This window comes from Sinocyclocheilus grahami, unplaced genomic scaffold (genome assembly GCF_001515645.1).
Source record: "Sinocyclocheilus grahami isolate Dianchi unplaced genomic scaffold, SAMN03320097.WGS_v1.1 scaffold2348.1, whole genome shotgun sequence".
Taxonomy (NCBI): domain Eukaryota; kingdom Metazoa; phylum Chordata; class Actinopteri; order Cypriniformes; family Cyprinidae; genus Sinocyclocheilus; species Sinocyclocheilus grahami.
Window position 1 is genome coordinate 24,263 of NW_015507527.1, and position 15,598 is coordinate 39,860.

Genomic DNA, 15,598 nt, shown 5'->3' on the forward strand with positions numbered 1-15,598 from the left:
TGTGTGTGTGTGAGTGTGAGAGAGAGTGTGTGTGTGTGTGTGACTGTCTGTGTGTGAGTGTGTGTGTGTGTGTGTGTGCGTGACTCTGTGTGTGTGTGTGAGATTGTGTGTGTGTGAGTGTGTGTGCGCGTGACTCTGTGTGTGTGTGTGTGAGAGTGTGTGTCTCTGTTTGTGTGTATGTGTGAGAGTGTGTGTGTGTGTGTGTGTGTGTTTGCGCAGGTGGGCGGTTACTGGGATAAGTCGTGCAGCATGGTGACGCAGCTGAAGGAAGGACTGAACCGCATCCTGTGTTTGATCCCCTATAACGTGATCAGTCAGCCGCTGTGGGAGTGTTTCATGCCCGAGTGGCTGGAGGCGATTCGCATTGAAGTTCCTGACCATCAGCTCAAGGAGTTTCGTGAGGTCCTCAGGTACATGACACACCAGACACGTGTCCTCTGTGTCCAATAACACGTGTTGCCATAGTGACACCTGTCAGTGTTTCCATGGTCTCCATCTGCTCAGTGAAGAGCTTCATATCAGTGTGTTTGCTCACCTGTCACTCTTACACACAATGTTTCTGTTCATTTTGTGTCTCACAAAGTCAAAGCTGTTTCACTGATCTTCTCTGAGATGAGAGGGTTGTGAGTTTTTTTTTTTGAGGAGGCACAGATTTATTATTTTATCTCACTCTTTGTTGTGTTTCTCTTTGCAGTAAGATGTTTGACATTGAGTTGTGTCCACTGCCGTTCTCCATGGAGGAGATGTTTGGATTCATCAGCTGCAGATTCAGTGGATATCCAGCATCAGTGCAGGAGCAAGCGCTGCTGTGGCTTCACGTGAGTGCACACACACACACATACATATATATGTACACTCACACACACACACACACACACACACACTAACACATGTGCACACACACAATAGTACTGAAAATCATGACCCTAACCTTTATCTCCATACTCAAATCTCAGATGGCCAGACAGTGATTCATGTTTTATGAATTGTTGAAATATTGGTGTCCAATGTGCCGTGATCCTAGACACTGTAGTGTACACTGTGAGTTTAAAAACGTAGCTTTAATGTGTGATATGAATAAACAGTAAAACATTATTTAGTATGTTTATTAATCTGTTTTTCTTGTGAGGACAGTTGACTGTAGCAGGTTTTATTGTCCTTGTGAGAACATATGAACTCCACACACCTATCTTTTCAGTGGCGTGTGTGAACAGCTGCGTCTGTGTTTTACAGGTTCTGTCAGAGCTGGACATCGTGGTTCCTCTGCAGCTGCTCATCAGCATGTTCTCTGATGGTGTGAACTCACTGAAGGAACTGGCCAATCAGAGAAGAGCTGGAGCCGCAGACCTGTCAGGAAACGCAGGAGTCCGCAGGGTAACACAGCACTCACCCGCATCAGCACAGAGAACATCCTTCACCTCATCTGGTGTTCCCGGGCAAAAATGACCAGCCTTTGTAAAATTGCTCAAAATCTCTCATTATGCTATAATATCACCAAACCTTGCATTCAAATCGCCCAGAAGGGATTTTATTTAAGGTTGAAGTTCAATCTTTTTGTCAACTTGTTTTCTCTCCATCAGCATAGATTTTGTATTTCTTTTTGTTTTTGGCCTCGTTAAGTTTATGCTCCTCAATGTTTGTGTGGATACAGCATTATTTGTGTATAAGTTTGTCAGTGTTCACTCTAAAACTGAGAAGCATAAGCTCAGATCAATGACGACTACGATCCATCAGTTCCAAAAACAAATACAAAACCTGTGCTAACTGAAAGAAAGCAAGTTGACTAAAAGATTGAATCCAATATTTGATAATAATATAGCATAACAACAGATTTAGAATCAGTTTTTTGTAGGCCATTATTTTTTGATCAGAAACATCACGTGTAAAAAGGTAGGATAAAAAAAATCACAAAAATGATCAGCATTTTTTGGGAAGTTGTTACCCTGTGTGAGCAAAGTCAGTAAGTTTTAGCATTGCAATAACATTGACTAGCATTTTTTGGGGAAAAGATAATCCTCTCCAGGTCAAACACTGAAACAACATGAGGGTTAAGAACGTGGTGTGCAGTTAAACACAGTTGTTACGACAGAAATCTGACAACTACATGTGATCTACTGCAGTCCCTCCATACTGAGGGATGAGGAGACTTTTTAACCAGATGAGTAAAAAGGAAACTCTTTTCTCAGATGTGTCAAATTTGGTTGTGATATTTTGTGCTTTTGGAGGGGTCCTGTAGAATGTGTTTCCGCCGCAGGTGAGTGTGGTGTCTGACCCCGGCAGGAGAGGGCAGCACAATAACCTGAGTCCGTTCCGCAGCCCCCTGCACTGCAGCCCCTTCAAGAACCTCGGCCACGCTGCCGGAAACTGTGCCCTGGACCTGGACTGCGATGATGACGACATGAACCTGGGCTGCTTCATCCTCATGTTTGACCTGGTGCTTAAACAGGTGAAGTCATTCGCACACTGTAACAAAGTTCGTAGTCACGGGAAGAAGGAGGCGGGTACCGGCGAACATTTAAGACTTTAATAATAAAACAAACACAAAATAGCGCGACAGCCCCTCGCGGACGACTGTCGCGCACAAACAAAACCAAAACACAAAATAAAATCCAGGCCTGGTCCTCTCTCGTCACTCCTCCTTTTATCCTTCCGGAGCTCCTCCGTGGGACTCGAGACCGGTGAGTGGCGCAGGTGTCGTGCATTAGCATTAACTCCACCGGCCTCGCTCCGTTCCCACGGCTCTTGGCCCCGCCCCTCTCGTCACACACACATACAGAGATGAGAATGAGAATGAGATTGTTTTCTGAAGATATCTGACACGTGTTTACGTGTGTGTGTAGATGGAGCTGCAGGACGAGGCGCTGGGGCTGGAGAGCAGTCTGGGCCGGGATGTGGTGGGCATCATCAACAGCGTGCTGCGGGCTCCGTGGGGCGGATCACACACCTGTCAGAAGGACGAGAAGCCTCTGGAGTGCAGTCTGTGTCAGTCCAGTATCCTGTGCTACCAGCTGGCCTGTGATCTGCTGCAGAGACTGACGCCGCGCGAGGAGACACGACTGGTGGTGAGACTCATTTGTTCTATCGCTGGATCTTCATTGACCTCTGTTGTCTTTATACTGAGCTAATGGTACTTTAAAGCCCTTCCACCGACTCGTGTAGCCCGACCTTTGACTGGACGTCCTAACATCATCACTGCCAACGAGTTACCTGAGACATATTATATCATACTAATGTAGAAAAACATTTAAAATACAGTGACCAAACCTTTGAGTCACTAACTTTGACAAATCCAGTACTTATTTTATTCTCGTCATATTAGCCCCGCAGCCTTATTGAAAGAGTAGTTCACCCTAAAAATGAAAACATTAGCTGTAAATGTGCTCACTTTCAGGCCATCCCAGATTAGGATTGTCACAGAGCGGTAAGGGAGCACCGTAGAAAAACAGGGTCAGGGTCCAAGTGCAGGAGAAACTGGATTTATTCAACAAAAACAGACAAAGCAAAACAGAAACAAAAACAAAAACAGACCAAACAAGATCTGAAAAACAACTCAACCAAGAACAGAACCGGGATAGAAATACGGCAACTGAAGGTGCTTGCATCCAACCTACAAACAAGAAATAACAATTACAATACAATTAATTCAGCCAGCCTGAGTGGTGGGAGTGTGGTGTATAAATAGTCCATGACAAAGAGGAACAGCTGAGGGTGTAATAAGTGACAGATGGGTGGAGTTTGGGGAATGGAGTCCGGGAGGAAGGGAGATGGCGACCTCTGGTGGTGAGAGGGAGAAACACAGGGCCCGGACCCCTGACAAGGATGAGTTTGTTTCTTCATCAGGTTTGTAGAAATGTAGCACTGCATCAGTGTCTCAGCAATGGATGCTCTGCAGTGAATGGGTGCCGTCAGAATGAGAGTCCAAACAGCTGATAAAAACATCACAATAATCCACACCACTCCAGTCCATCAGTTAACATCTGGAGAAGACAAAAGCTGAAACTAATCCAGCATTCAGACATTTTTAACTTCAAACCATTGCTAAAATACGACTCGCGTTCCCTTATGTTCCCTTATTCCCTATGCCATTCATAGTGCCCTTCAAACTGAACAAGTTCGCTCCCTTACAGAGACAAATGACTAAAACACCCATGTGCTCTTTCTCCTGGACGTTGTGTAAAACCAGGCAGTCAGATTACATCTTACTATGCAGTGAAAATGATTCTGGTTCAGTGTGAAATAAGCATCAGACAGTTAGGACCAGACTGTGGCACTGAGCCTGCCAAACCTCACGCAAACCTTCTGCTTTTTTACACTTCATCACATCATATTCATGAATGTAATATAATTTCCCTACACACACAGATGTGAATGATAAAGATGAGGAGGTTTTTCAGTGTGTCGTGTGTGTTTGACAGGAACCATCCGAGTGTCTGGAGGAGAGTTTGGTTTTCCCTCAAACTGAATTCAGTCTCAAATCAGAGAATGGAGCCGATAAAGCAGATGCTCCGTCAGAAAACCCCGGCAGCCACAATCCCTCTCCTGAGATCCCGCGTATGTGCTCCGTTTCCAATAGCAATCATTGCTTATGCATTGTTTTTCATCAAATATTCATACGTTCACAGATCTGTGTACTAGCCATGTATTAGTGCATTACATTTTCTGTTTCTGTGTTCTGTTCCCTAGCATTAAAGAATAGTGCAGACAGGAAGTTCTTGTACCTACAGCTTCCTGTTTCTCTCAAGCTTCTGTACACCGTTCTGCAGGTAAACATCTCACTCTGTTCAGTCAGGCTTGTGCGGCGTTCATGTTTCTCATGAGTCTGCTGCGATGTTTCTTGTAGGAGATGAGTAAGTTTGAGGAGCCAGACATCCTCTTCAACATGCTCAGCTGTCTGAAGATCCTGTGTTTGCACGGAGAATGCCTGTATCACGCCAGGAAAGATCAGCCTCAGTTCCTGGCCTACATACAGGAGAAGATGCTCATTCCCAGGTACCACTTCATAATAACAGCAAACCTACCGTAACGCTCCATGATGTAGTTAAAATCATATCATGGCAGATTATGTTCAGGTGTGTTTCTCTGAATGGCACGTTTCATATTCAGATGGCTGATTGTTGTTTGTGTCCAGCCTGTGGTCCATGCTGAGGTCAGAGTTCTGTCAGCTGGCGTCTCTGGCTGTGCCGCAGCTCCTGCACGCGCTCGCTCTGTCCCACGGTGCAGATATCTTCTGGAGGCTGGTCGACAGCAGCTTCAACAGTCAGGACTGGAAGATTCGCTTCGAAGCAGGTCTGACTGCATTCACATCCGCACCTTTCTGTTCATTTGCTAAAACACTTTGCTGCCATGATTAGCGCTCGGGCTCCTGGAGCACTGTGGGATTAACTGGAGCCACTTACAGTGATTGAGAGAGAGAAGCTGTGACCTTGAGCTACAGTCAGACAAACACAAACACAGACACGACCTGTGCAGATAAAGAGAATTGAAAGGCTGTTACTGACGCATTGTGTAAAGGGTTCATCATTTACTGCTCACAGTGTGACCATACGACGAGTTAGTGCTGTTTGCTGCATCATCTATGTGAATGTTGAAATCACCAACAATCAAAACGGTCAGCAGCAACTACTGGATCTGACAGACAATCTGCAAATTATTACTAGTGCTTATATTCAGTGATAGTGATTTGAGTAAAACATCTCATAGCTGCACACTGAAGAAGGACTTGAGCCTGGTCTACAGACCTGAAGATCACAGAGACGCGAGGATACGGGACTCTTGAACACCTGCCAGGAAGAAAACACCTACAACACAATAATAACCAGATATGAATGCACTAAAAACCACACTGCATCCACCCACAGCACACACACTAGTGTCACCGTCGATGAGAACAATAGCAGATCAAAGAAATATTCATTAACGAAAATAAACTTTACAACACATATCAATAAAGGAAACACTGATAAAGATTAAATAATACAGTCAACTTTCAACATAATGTACAGGCCTGCAAACAAAGTAAATCCCGAACTAAACTAATACATAAAGCCAACAAGTTTAACCAAAAGAACAACAAAGAAACAACCAAAAATAACAGCGAACCAAAAGGGATCACATAAGAGAACCCAGAAAGCTTTTATATTTCTCAGCAGGTGTTCAGCGTTACACATCTCTCAAAGCCCCCCCGGCTAAAGAAGAACGATCCCAGCGGCACGGCACACTAGTGTCATGATGGCCAATTCATGACAGCATTAAATGAAAAACAACAAATTGCAAGACTTACAACCATGAATATGGTCAATTTTATATATTACAAATGAGTCTCTGTGGATAATTGATTTATACCCGGAGGAAAGCTGTTTAAAACCAAAACACATTGGCCAACAACATTTTTAATAAATTAGCCCATATTTATTAGATACTTTTTATTTTCAACCACTTGAGTGCCATGCAGATTCTTGTTTTTCATTTATGAGTTACTTTTTATGTAGCACACTCTTTCTATAGTTTGATGATAACAACAGTTCAATCATGACAACTCTCTGGAGATTTTAGCATGGTGATGGATATGACAATGTTAATGTGTTTGGTCTTGGTGGAACAGATCTGCTACGCTGCTGCTGAATTGCTGCTGCTGTTGGTTATTGCTGTAGTTGTAGATTATTGCTGCTGTACGGAAACTTGCTACTGCTGATGCATACGGTGATACGGTGCTGTGAGTATTTAAGACATGCAGCTGCTGCACAAATAGCATATAAAATAACCCCGTAGCAGATCTATACAGGTGGAGCTGGGGAAGGTGGAGGGTTTCAGAGAACTTTGAAAGCGCGCTGCAGGAATCTCTAGTGAATGCTAGCCAGCTATAAATGCAAGGCAGTAAGCTCATTGGCTGCATATGCAGCATGAACCAATCAGCTTGTGCCAAGTCGTTTAACTCTCTGAATATCATCCGTTACGTTAACTACCCGTCAGCCTGCGGCATCTAGAGTTTCATGACTGAACTATATATTTGTAGATGTCATCAGACACCATCAATGATTGTTCGTGTTTGATGATGTTATTTCTGGCTGTCTCTTTCAGTGGAGCGTGTGGCTGTCCTGTGCCGCTTTCTGGACATGGGCTCGGTCACTAAGAGCCACATGCTGAAGTATTCTCTGGCTCACGCTTTCTGCTGCTTCTTGGCCAGCATCGAGGACGTGAACCCCGCCGTGGCCACCAGAGCGCGCCTGCTGCTGGACTCCATCAAACGGCCCGCACTGCAGGTGACAGAGACCTGATCGCACCAGTGTCCCCGTCACGTCATGAAGGGACCGGGACAAACGTGTGTTTGTGTGTCCTCCACCAGGGCCTGTGTCTGTGCCTGGACTTCCAGTTTGACACGGTGGTCAGGGACCGGCCCGTCATCCTGAGCAAACTGCTGCTGCTGCACTCGCTCCGACAGGAGATCCCCGCTCTGAGCTGGGAGTTCTTCGTCAACCGCTTCGAGACGCTGTCGCTCGAGGCCCAGCTGCACCTTGACTGCAACAAAGAGTTTCCGTTTCCTACCAGTGAGTGTGTTTGAATTAACTGTTCATGTCAGCAGGTCTATAAAGTGTGTGTAGAGTATGAAGAGGCTTTCTGCAGGTCTCAATTCCTCGTCCAGAATTGAGACCTGCAGAAAGTCTTAAATTCATAAAGTGTAACTGAAAAAAAGAAATCTAATCTAAACATCCTTAAATCAATATACATTTGCATGAGATGCAAAATGAACATGAAGTCTTGCTTTCTGAGAAACTGAACATAATTACATTTATGCTTATAACAAATATCTGTCATTTCGGTTTTAGGTATGAAAACTTGAACTACCTTTGAGTTAAGTAGATTTTTCTGAGCCCACTGGCAGGTATTTGTTCTTGTTTTAATCATAAGTTCACTCCACTTTGATACATTTCTCATAAAACAAGATTTCTTGAGTCATTTTGCTTCTTAAATAAATATATCTTGAATTAAGATGACAGAAATACTGAGGAAGAACATGACATTTTTTGCTGTGTGATCAGAAGATACAGTAACAGTTATTTCTATATTCTAGTGGTTTGAAGCAGAGCTATTAAAGTAAAGTCATGGAGATCTGTTAGATGATGTATTTTCAAACTGTTCCCCCTGGACATTTACATTTAGAGGACATATTGACTTGTGTTCCCTTCAATTTATTCTTACATTTTCTTTATTTGGTCTTGAAAAGGTGTTAAAGTCTTAAATGTACCTTCATAAAACCTGCAGAAACCCTGATTATACACCAAGTTGATCATGTCTTGATTTGCTCTGTAAGCGATCACAGCGGTGAGGACTAATGTGGCCAACCTGAGCGATGCGGCCATGTGGAAGATCAGACGTGCTCGCTTCGCCCGCAACCGTCAGAAGAGCGTCCGCTCGCTACGAGAAAGCGTCAAGGGTTCGTCCGGGTCCAAGCGCACTTTCTCCCTCCCGGAGACACTGTGCAACAAACTGCGTGAGTGACCTGAACCTCCCGTAGCTGTGCTGCTTTTCCATCTCATGTGACTGAAGTTCAGCTGGATTCATAAATCTGCTGACCTGCATGAGAACATCCCATCAGTATCTGTCACACACTTGAGCTCAACAGTGGAATGATTGTTTTGCTCAAATATTTGTCTCTGAATTGACCAAAGATGTCCTTCACTTTCTGTTTCTCTTTTTTCTGGATTCAGCTCTCAGACTCATAAGACAAGAGCAGTCGGCGCCCTCACTGGGAAACATGTTCGAGAAAGTCCTGACAGGTAAAGCACACTAATCTCATCAAGCATAGCAGCACAGCATCGACGGTCACTCATGACTCATTAACAGTGAAAATACTGTACATGTATGGTGGACACACTGTTAGGCGTCAGTTCTTCCTTTCAGCATGTGCTGGATATTAATCTTCATTTGCTATGTATAATTATATTCATCAGTACTTTAGTTGAGTTCAGAATCATCATCAGTTTAAAGGGGTTCTATTATGCAGTTTCACAAAGTCTTGATTTTGGGGTGTGCTAGAATAGGTTTTCATGCTTGATTTTTCCAAAAACAAATAAATTATATTTCTCATATTTTACATTATTGCAGCAGTTCTCTTCCTATTCGGTCTCAAACGCTCTGTTTAGTTCCTGTTTCAGTGAAGCCCCTCTTTCCAAAATACAAAATGTGCTCTGATTGGTTAGCTGGCCCTGTATTCTGGAAATACACTGTAGAGTAGCATAACATAAACCCACAAACAATAAATGTAATAGAATTAGAACAAAGCATTAAATATATGAAAAAAAAATCAAAACATAAAGTGGCTACATCACAAAGCCCAGTTAGAACACCCAACCTAAAATGTAATAGAACTGTCCGCAGAAAAATACTGAAAACAATATAAGATGACAACAATTTTAATTGTTCACCAGATAATGACAGAAACATTACAGACAACTCACATGCTCTCCACTATGTTGTTATGTTTTAAAGGGGTCATATGATGTTGCTAAAAAGAACATTATGTTGTGTATTTGGTGTAATGAAATGTGTTTATGCGGTTTAAAGTTAAAAAAACACATTCTTTTCCACATACTGTATTATTGTTTCTCCTCTATGCCCCGGCTTTCTGAAACGCGTCGATTTGTACAAAGCTCATCGGTCTGAAAAGCGAGGTGTGCTGTGATTGGCCAGCTATCCAGTGTGTTGTGATTGGCCGAATACCTCAAGCGTGTGACGGAAATGTTACGCCCCTCACCATACTGTGATGATGCCGTGTCCGGCCGGAGCGACGAGACAAAAACATTAAAACCCATTATAAACGAAGCATTTGTTGCATCCAGTGGGGACATAATTACAGATTATAATGACTTATACTGTCTTTTTATACTGCCTCGTAAACATAAAACCATGTGCATTTGTGATCGGAGAAATGACAAACAACAAGCCCTACACTACACTGCCCAAAAAACTCGCTTAAAATATAAAAAATATAAAAACTCTTTAAATATAAAAAGACGTACTTACAGTCTGTGAGTCAGAACAGCCGGCATTGTAGTCTACTCTCCCAGGATCAGGAAACAGTCCTCCATAAAATGTGCTGCGCACATCTGAATATTTGGGTTGAAGTGTTCTGGAACAGTGTGTAAATACAACTTAACAAATTTCTAGTTGTGTCCATTTTTGGAAGACCAAACAAAGTAGTTTCGCTTTCACAACGAAACACAGCGTCACAGTCACACACGCTGGCCTAGAGTGAGCAGAGGCTTGAGAATGGCGCGGCTGGCGGATTCGACGAAGGAGCATCCGGAGGGCTTGCGGCAACCACATGTGACGACCCCGGGCTGGACTCCGCTTCGTCCACGGTGAAAGCCGATCCGGCGATCCAAAGCGCAAAGTTGATGTATTCCCTCAGCGACCAGCACAGATCAGCTCTAGGCATGACGAAGTGGATATCGTCCTCTTTTGGAAGACCAAACAAAGTAGTTTCGCTTTCACAACGAAGCACACAGCGTCTTCACGACATGGCGGCGGCAACAATACTACAGCGAGAATAAAAGTTACACCTTCTTTCTTTGTGTGAACATTTAGGCGGCGTTATGCAAATCTTCCCACATAGTGATGTAGACATGTGGGGGCGTGTTAGAATGAGGCGTTTTAGGTAGGCGTGGCTGTTTCTTAACTTTTATAAAGAATATCTCTTTGGATTTGAGACATTAGTCTTTGCAACTTTACATATCTTCTTTATGCAACAAGAGCTTGTAACACTCCAAAGAGAAAGGAAAAATTGAAATCGCATCATATGACCGCTTTAATAACTTCACCCCTCACTTCCAGCCTGAAACTGGTGATCATGAGGCACTGCGAGGCTGCAGCCGGACACTATCTCACTTAAGCAGCTCTTCTTCTTCAGCTATTCTAGCGCAGCTCAACCAGGCCTCGCCTGTGGACAGGGATCATTTAAATGAGTGACTTTGTGACTACAGAAAGTAGTCACAAAATCTGGAATAATATCTGGAAGAATGAGCCGTTTGTTGTAGTTCTTGAATTGAGGTTTCTGTTTCTGTTAAGAGAATATCTCCCTTTGGAGTGGACTTTGAGCTTTGTAAACTTGCAGATCTTTTTTATGCTCAAATAGCAACCTTGTAAAGTGTCTGTAGAGGAGACTAACAACGCCACACCTTGTTACCGTGCAGGAGAGAGCTCTCCTCCAGAGGACGACTCCGTCATTAAGGATCTGCTGCCGGAGGACGCAGGCATAGACCACCAGACCGTCCATCAGCTCATCATGGTGCTCATGAAGTTCATGGCCAAAGACAAAAGCAGCGCAGAGGCAGACATCGGCAGCGCCAAAGCCTTCAACACGGTCAAGCGGCATCTCTACGTCCTGCTGGGATACGATCAGCAGATGGGATGCTTCATGATCACCCCTCAGAAAATGCGCTCCTCCACCTGCTTCAACGCCTTCATCGCAGGAATCGCTCAGGTGAGCTCAGCCCTGTGCGCTCGACTCTTTGTGAGGAGCGTGACGGTGTTCCTGACGGATTGTTTTGTCTCCTCAGGTGATGGACTATAACATCGGTCTGGGCAAACATCTGCTGCCGCTGGTGGTGCAGGTACTGAAGTACTGCACGTGTCCGCAGCTGAGGCCCAACTTCCAGGAGCCGCCACGCTGCTCGCTTTGGGCCCTCAAACCTCACACTAGACAGATGTGGCTTAAAGCCCTCCTCGTCATCCTCTACAAGGTATTCATCCTAACTGTGGCCTTTGCTGAAAAAAAAAAGTATGTGTGTTAAATAAATGTATAATAGTGTTGTGTGTTCCACGTTTATTGTCAAGTGTTCATGAGATGGATTGCCTGAGGGAAGAAACTGTTCCTGTGTCTGGTCGTTCTGGTGCTCAGAGCTCTGTAGCGTCGACCAGATGGCAACAGTTCAAAGAGGGAGTGTGCTGGATGTGAGGGGTCCAGAGTGATTTTGCTAGCCCTTTTGTTCACTCTGGAAGAGTACAGTTCTTGGAGAGAAGGGAGGGTTGTACCAATGATTCGCTCAGCAGTCCGGACTATCTTCTGTAGTCTTCTGAGGTCAGATTTGGTAGCTGAGCTGAACCAGACAGTTATTGAAGTGCAAAGGACGGATTCAGTGATAGCAGAGTAGAACTGGGTGAGCTGCTCCTGTGACAGGTTGAACTTCCTCAGTTGGCGAAGGAAGTACAGCCTCTGCTGGGCCTTTTTCACAATGGAGTCAATGTGAGTGTCCCACTTCAGGTCCTGAGAGATTGTGGTGCCCAGGAACCTGAATGACTCCACTGCAGTCACAGTGCTGTCCATGATGGTGAGTGAGGGGAGTGCAGAGGGGTTTCTCCTGAAGTCCACGGTCATCTCCACAGTTTTGAGCGTGTTGAGCTCCAGGTTGTTAAGACTGCACTAGGGTTGGGTATCGTTTTTTTTTTTCTCGATACCGGTGCCAAATCGATACTTTGAAAACGGTTCCGGTGCCTAAACCGATACTTATTAAAAAATAAATAAATACAAATTCCCCAAAAACTGATGGATTGTCCATTAGCACTATAAACACATGATGTCTGTTTCTTTCACTTTGCACGCCAGAGGGCGCCCTCGCACAGAAAATCCACATATCCAGTCAGAGAATGACCTTCCAGGAAATCCCTTATACGCACAAATGCATGCTATTATAGCTGTAGCTGAGTAAACAGAGCATATAAACATTTGAATGATAAAACAAAGACAATGAACACTAGACTGCGACAATATAGTTTATCTGTGTTATTCAAGCCATCTCTGGTATTTTCATAATAGTTAAGTATATTTATAATCCATTGCTAATCGATGTATTGTTTTTAAAGTAGCCTATGGAACATATTTTCTGCCTCATTCTGTGACAAGAAGCCTCATCAGATCACAGAAGGAAGCATGTGGCTGGTGTTGTGGAGTAAGAAGGTTATAATGTTCTCTTTTGTTGGACAACAGGTTTAGAAATGTGGATACAAGGGAGGTTTAGCTTTAGCCATCTTAGTTAATGGAAAGCTACCTGCTGCCATCAGAGCAAGTGTAATTACTGCATTCATGCGCTTCGGATGCTCTCATTTCCCAAGTTGTGCTTTTAAGTCGGAATGTGAAAACAACATGGACACTCTCGTTACTACAAAGATTTGTTGGATTTGCATTATTAGAGCTTTCCGACTTGATTTCACGTGCATTTTCTCAGTCGGGGAATTATTTTTCATGTGCGGTGCCGGTGATGATGCTTCTTACGTCCGCTTCGGAGAACCAGAGGACAAATATTTCAGTCGATCGCTCCGGCATGGCACCGAAATCTGTGTTCTGATTCGGTCCTGGTACATACCGGTTACATAGGTACCGGTGCCATATTGGTACCGAGCTTCGGTACCCAACCCTAGACAGCCAGCTCTTTAACCTCCTGTCTGTAAGCTGACTCGTCTCCGTCCTTGATGAGACCGTTGACTGTAGTGTCATCTGCAAACTTCAGGAGCTTGACAGAGAGGTGTTTAAATGTGCAGTCATTGGTGTAGAGGGAGAAGAGCAGTGTAAAAGCATGTCCCGGCACCACGTGATTGTCCTCTCTGAACAGCTGAAAGCCCGGCAGATGTAGCGCGCTGCCCGGAATGGTGTCATTCAGCCAGGTTTCCGTGAAACACAGAGCAGAAGAGTTTGAAAAAAACTTGTTTGCCTGGGAGAGCAGAAGAAGGTTCGTCCATTTTGTTGGGTAGACTTCGCCAGATGGATGCTTGACAACGGCGTTCAAAATCCGCGCTGTCTGAGCTTCACAAGCGCGCCGGCTCTCTTCCCCCGTCTGCACGTCCTGAAGCATTTGATCAGTGCCGCTGCTCTGCCAACTACAATGTTCAGCAAAATGTCCGAATAATCGAAAACTGGCAGAAGATTTTGTGGTGTGTTCTGCCGAACGTTCAGCAGTTCATCCCTGGTAAAACTGATCAAAAAACAGGAAAAACTAACAAAAACAGTACAAACACTGGAGAGCCAAGCACTGAGGCAGCCGTCTGCGGCACCATCTTGTTTGACTGTATTTATTGGTAGTGTGAAATGTGCAAGTGTACTAGAAGTATCTGCAAATTCCACTTTCCTGTTACAACAGTGAAAAAAAAGGAAAAGGGAAACAAGAGAAACCCAACCTGTCAAAATCCCACATATAGCTTTGTAAACTGAATGAGAATTTTCAGAATAAATATAAATAAACAGAACAACCACTGTCGTGAAATTCATTTAGGGATTGTTTGACTTATAGAGACAAAACAAAGACACTGAGCTTGTTGTAGATAGTGAATTCACGAGTTCGCACTTACATATAATGAGATTGAGCAAATTGTAAGCATATTTGGTGTGCTGTCTGAGCGGAAGACTCCGAGCTCAGAGTAGAGCCTGAAACCAGAGAATTCCCCATATTCCCAAGCTGGGATAAGAATAGTTAGGAGTTCGGAGCTGGGGTGGAGGAGGGATTCCAGAAAAACTGTCATGGTTCAGAGGTACGTTGACTGTATATATACAGTCATACATTAAATATATATAGGAGCCCATCAAGTGTTTTTGCACTGGGATCTGTATAATCCTAGTTATGGCGCTGACTACGCATTAAAGGGGTCATGAACTGCCTTTTTTAATTATTTTGTACTGTTCTCTGAGGTCCACTTATGTTATCAAGATTTTTACATCAAAAAGCATCATAATTCAGAAGTAATAAGCTATTTTCTGTGCTGTTTTGACCCGCTCATCAGAACACTCTGTTTGAATAGGTGTGGTGGATTGTAGACTGAAGTAAACGCCCACTGCTGTGATTGGCTGACAGTTGTGTTTGACAGCCTACATCCTTCACAGATGGATGCTGCTGTTTTAGGTTAAAACGCATAAATACTCAGTTCATATCAAACTATCTAATAACAGACAAAGCAATAGTGAGCACATAATAAAAACAGTTACTCACACTTCTTTCAAAAAATCCTGCTTGAATTTTGCTTTGTTTGTAAACGAATCTGTGGTGAAATGAAGTGAACAAAGGACCATGTTCTTACTGACGCGGTCTGGATCTTCATTAAAAATAAACTTCATCCACTCTTTCCTAATGATGGGATCAGAAGGAAGGCGATGCAAACACTGTTTTTCCACAGCTTGCCTCTAAACAGGCGGTGATGTAGAATCGGTGGGTGGGGCTAAACAGACAGTGATGTAGAATCGGTGGGCAGGGCTAAACAGGCAGTGATTATAGAATCGGTGGGCGGGGCTAAACAGGCAGTGATTATAGAATCGGTGGGCGGGGCTAAACAGGCAGTGATTATAGAATCGGTGGGCGGGGCTAAACAGGCAGTGATATAGAATCGGTGGGCGGGGCTAAACAGACTGATGTTGAATCGGTGGGCGGGGCTAAACAGGCAGCGATGCAGAAGCAGGTGTTGATCTTCTGTGGAGGCGGGGCTTAGCCACACTATTACGTCATAAAGTGGCTCATTCCACAACCAGTCGTTTTGTCAGACTGTCTTCAGTATAAGCTGTTTTTAGACTAATGAGAAAGTTTTGCGTTCTGAAACTTACAGGATGTTTTTTATAGAACAT

General features: G+C 44.0%; 1 protein-coding gene across 1 annotated transcript in view; it reads left to right on the top strand.

Annotated features, from left to right (window-relative positions):
• The window catches only part of LOC107574808 (unc-79 homolog, NALCN channel complex subunit), a 43,887-nt gene that overhangs the window by 15,556 nt on the left and 12,733 nt on the right, over positions 1-15,598 (top strand). The window contains exons 15-29 of the mRNA XM_016261244.1: positions 220-410; positions 695-818; positions 1,234-1,374; positions 2,255-2,446; positions 2,841-3,062; positions 4,416-4,551; positions 4,684-4,763; positions 4,841-4,989; positions 5,129-5,286; positions 7,078-7,259; positions 7,343-7,544; positions 8,309-8,488; positions 8,706-8,774; positions 11,190-11,479; positions 11,556-11,738. Of these exons, the coding sequence (XP_016116730.1) occupies positions 220-410; positions 695-818; positions 1,234-1,374; positions 2,255-2,446; positions 2,841-3,062; positions 4,416-4,551; positions 4,684-4,763; positions 4,841-4,989; positions 5,129-5,286; positions 7,078-7,259; positions 7,343-7,544; positions 8,309-8,488; positions 8,706-8,774; positions 11,190-11,479; positions 11,556-11,738 (2,499 nt within the window). The remainder of the gene's footprint in view (positions 1-219; positions 411-694; positions 819-1,233; positions 1,375-2,254; positions 2,447-2,840; positions 3,063-4,415; positions 4,552-4,683; positions 4,764-4,840; positions 4,990-5,128; positions 5,287-7,077; positions 7,260-7,342; positions 7,545-8,308; positions 8,489-8,705; positions 8,775-11,189; positions 11,480-11,555; positions 11,739-15,598) is intronic.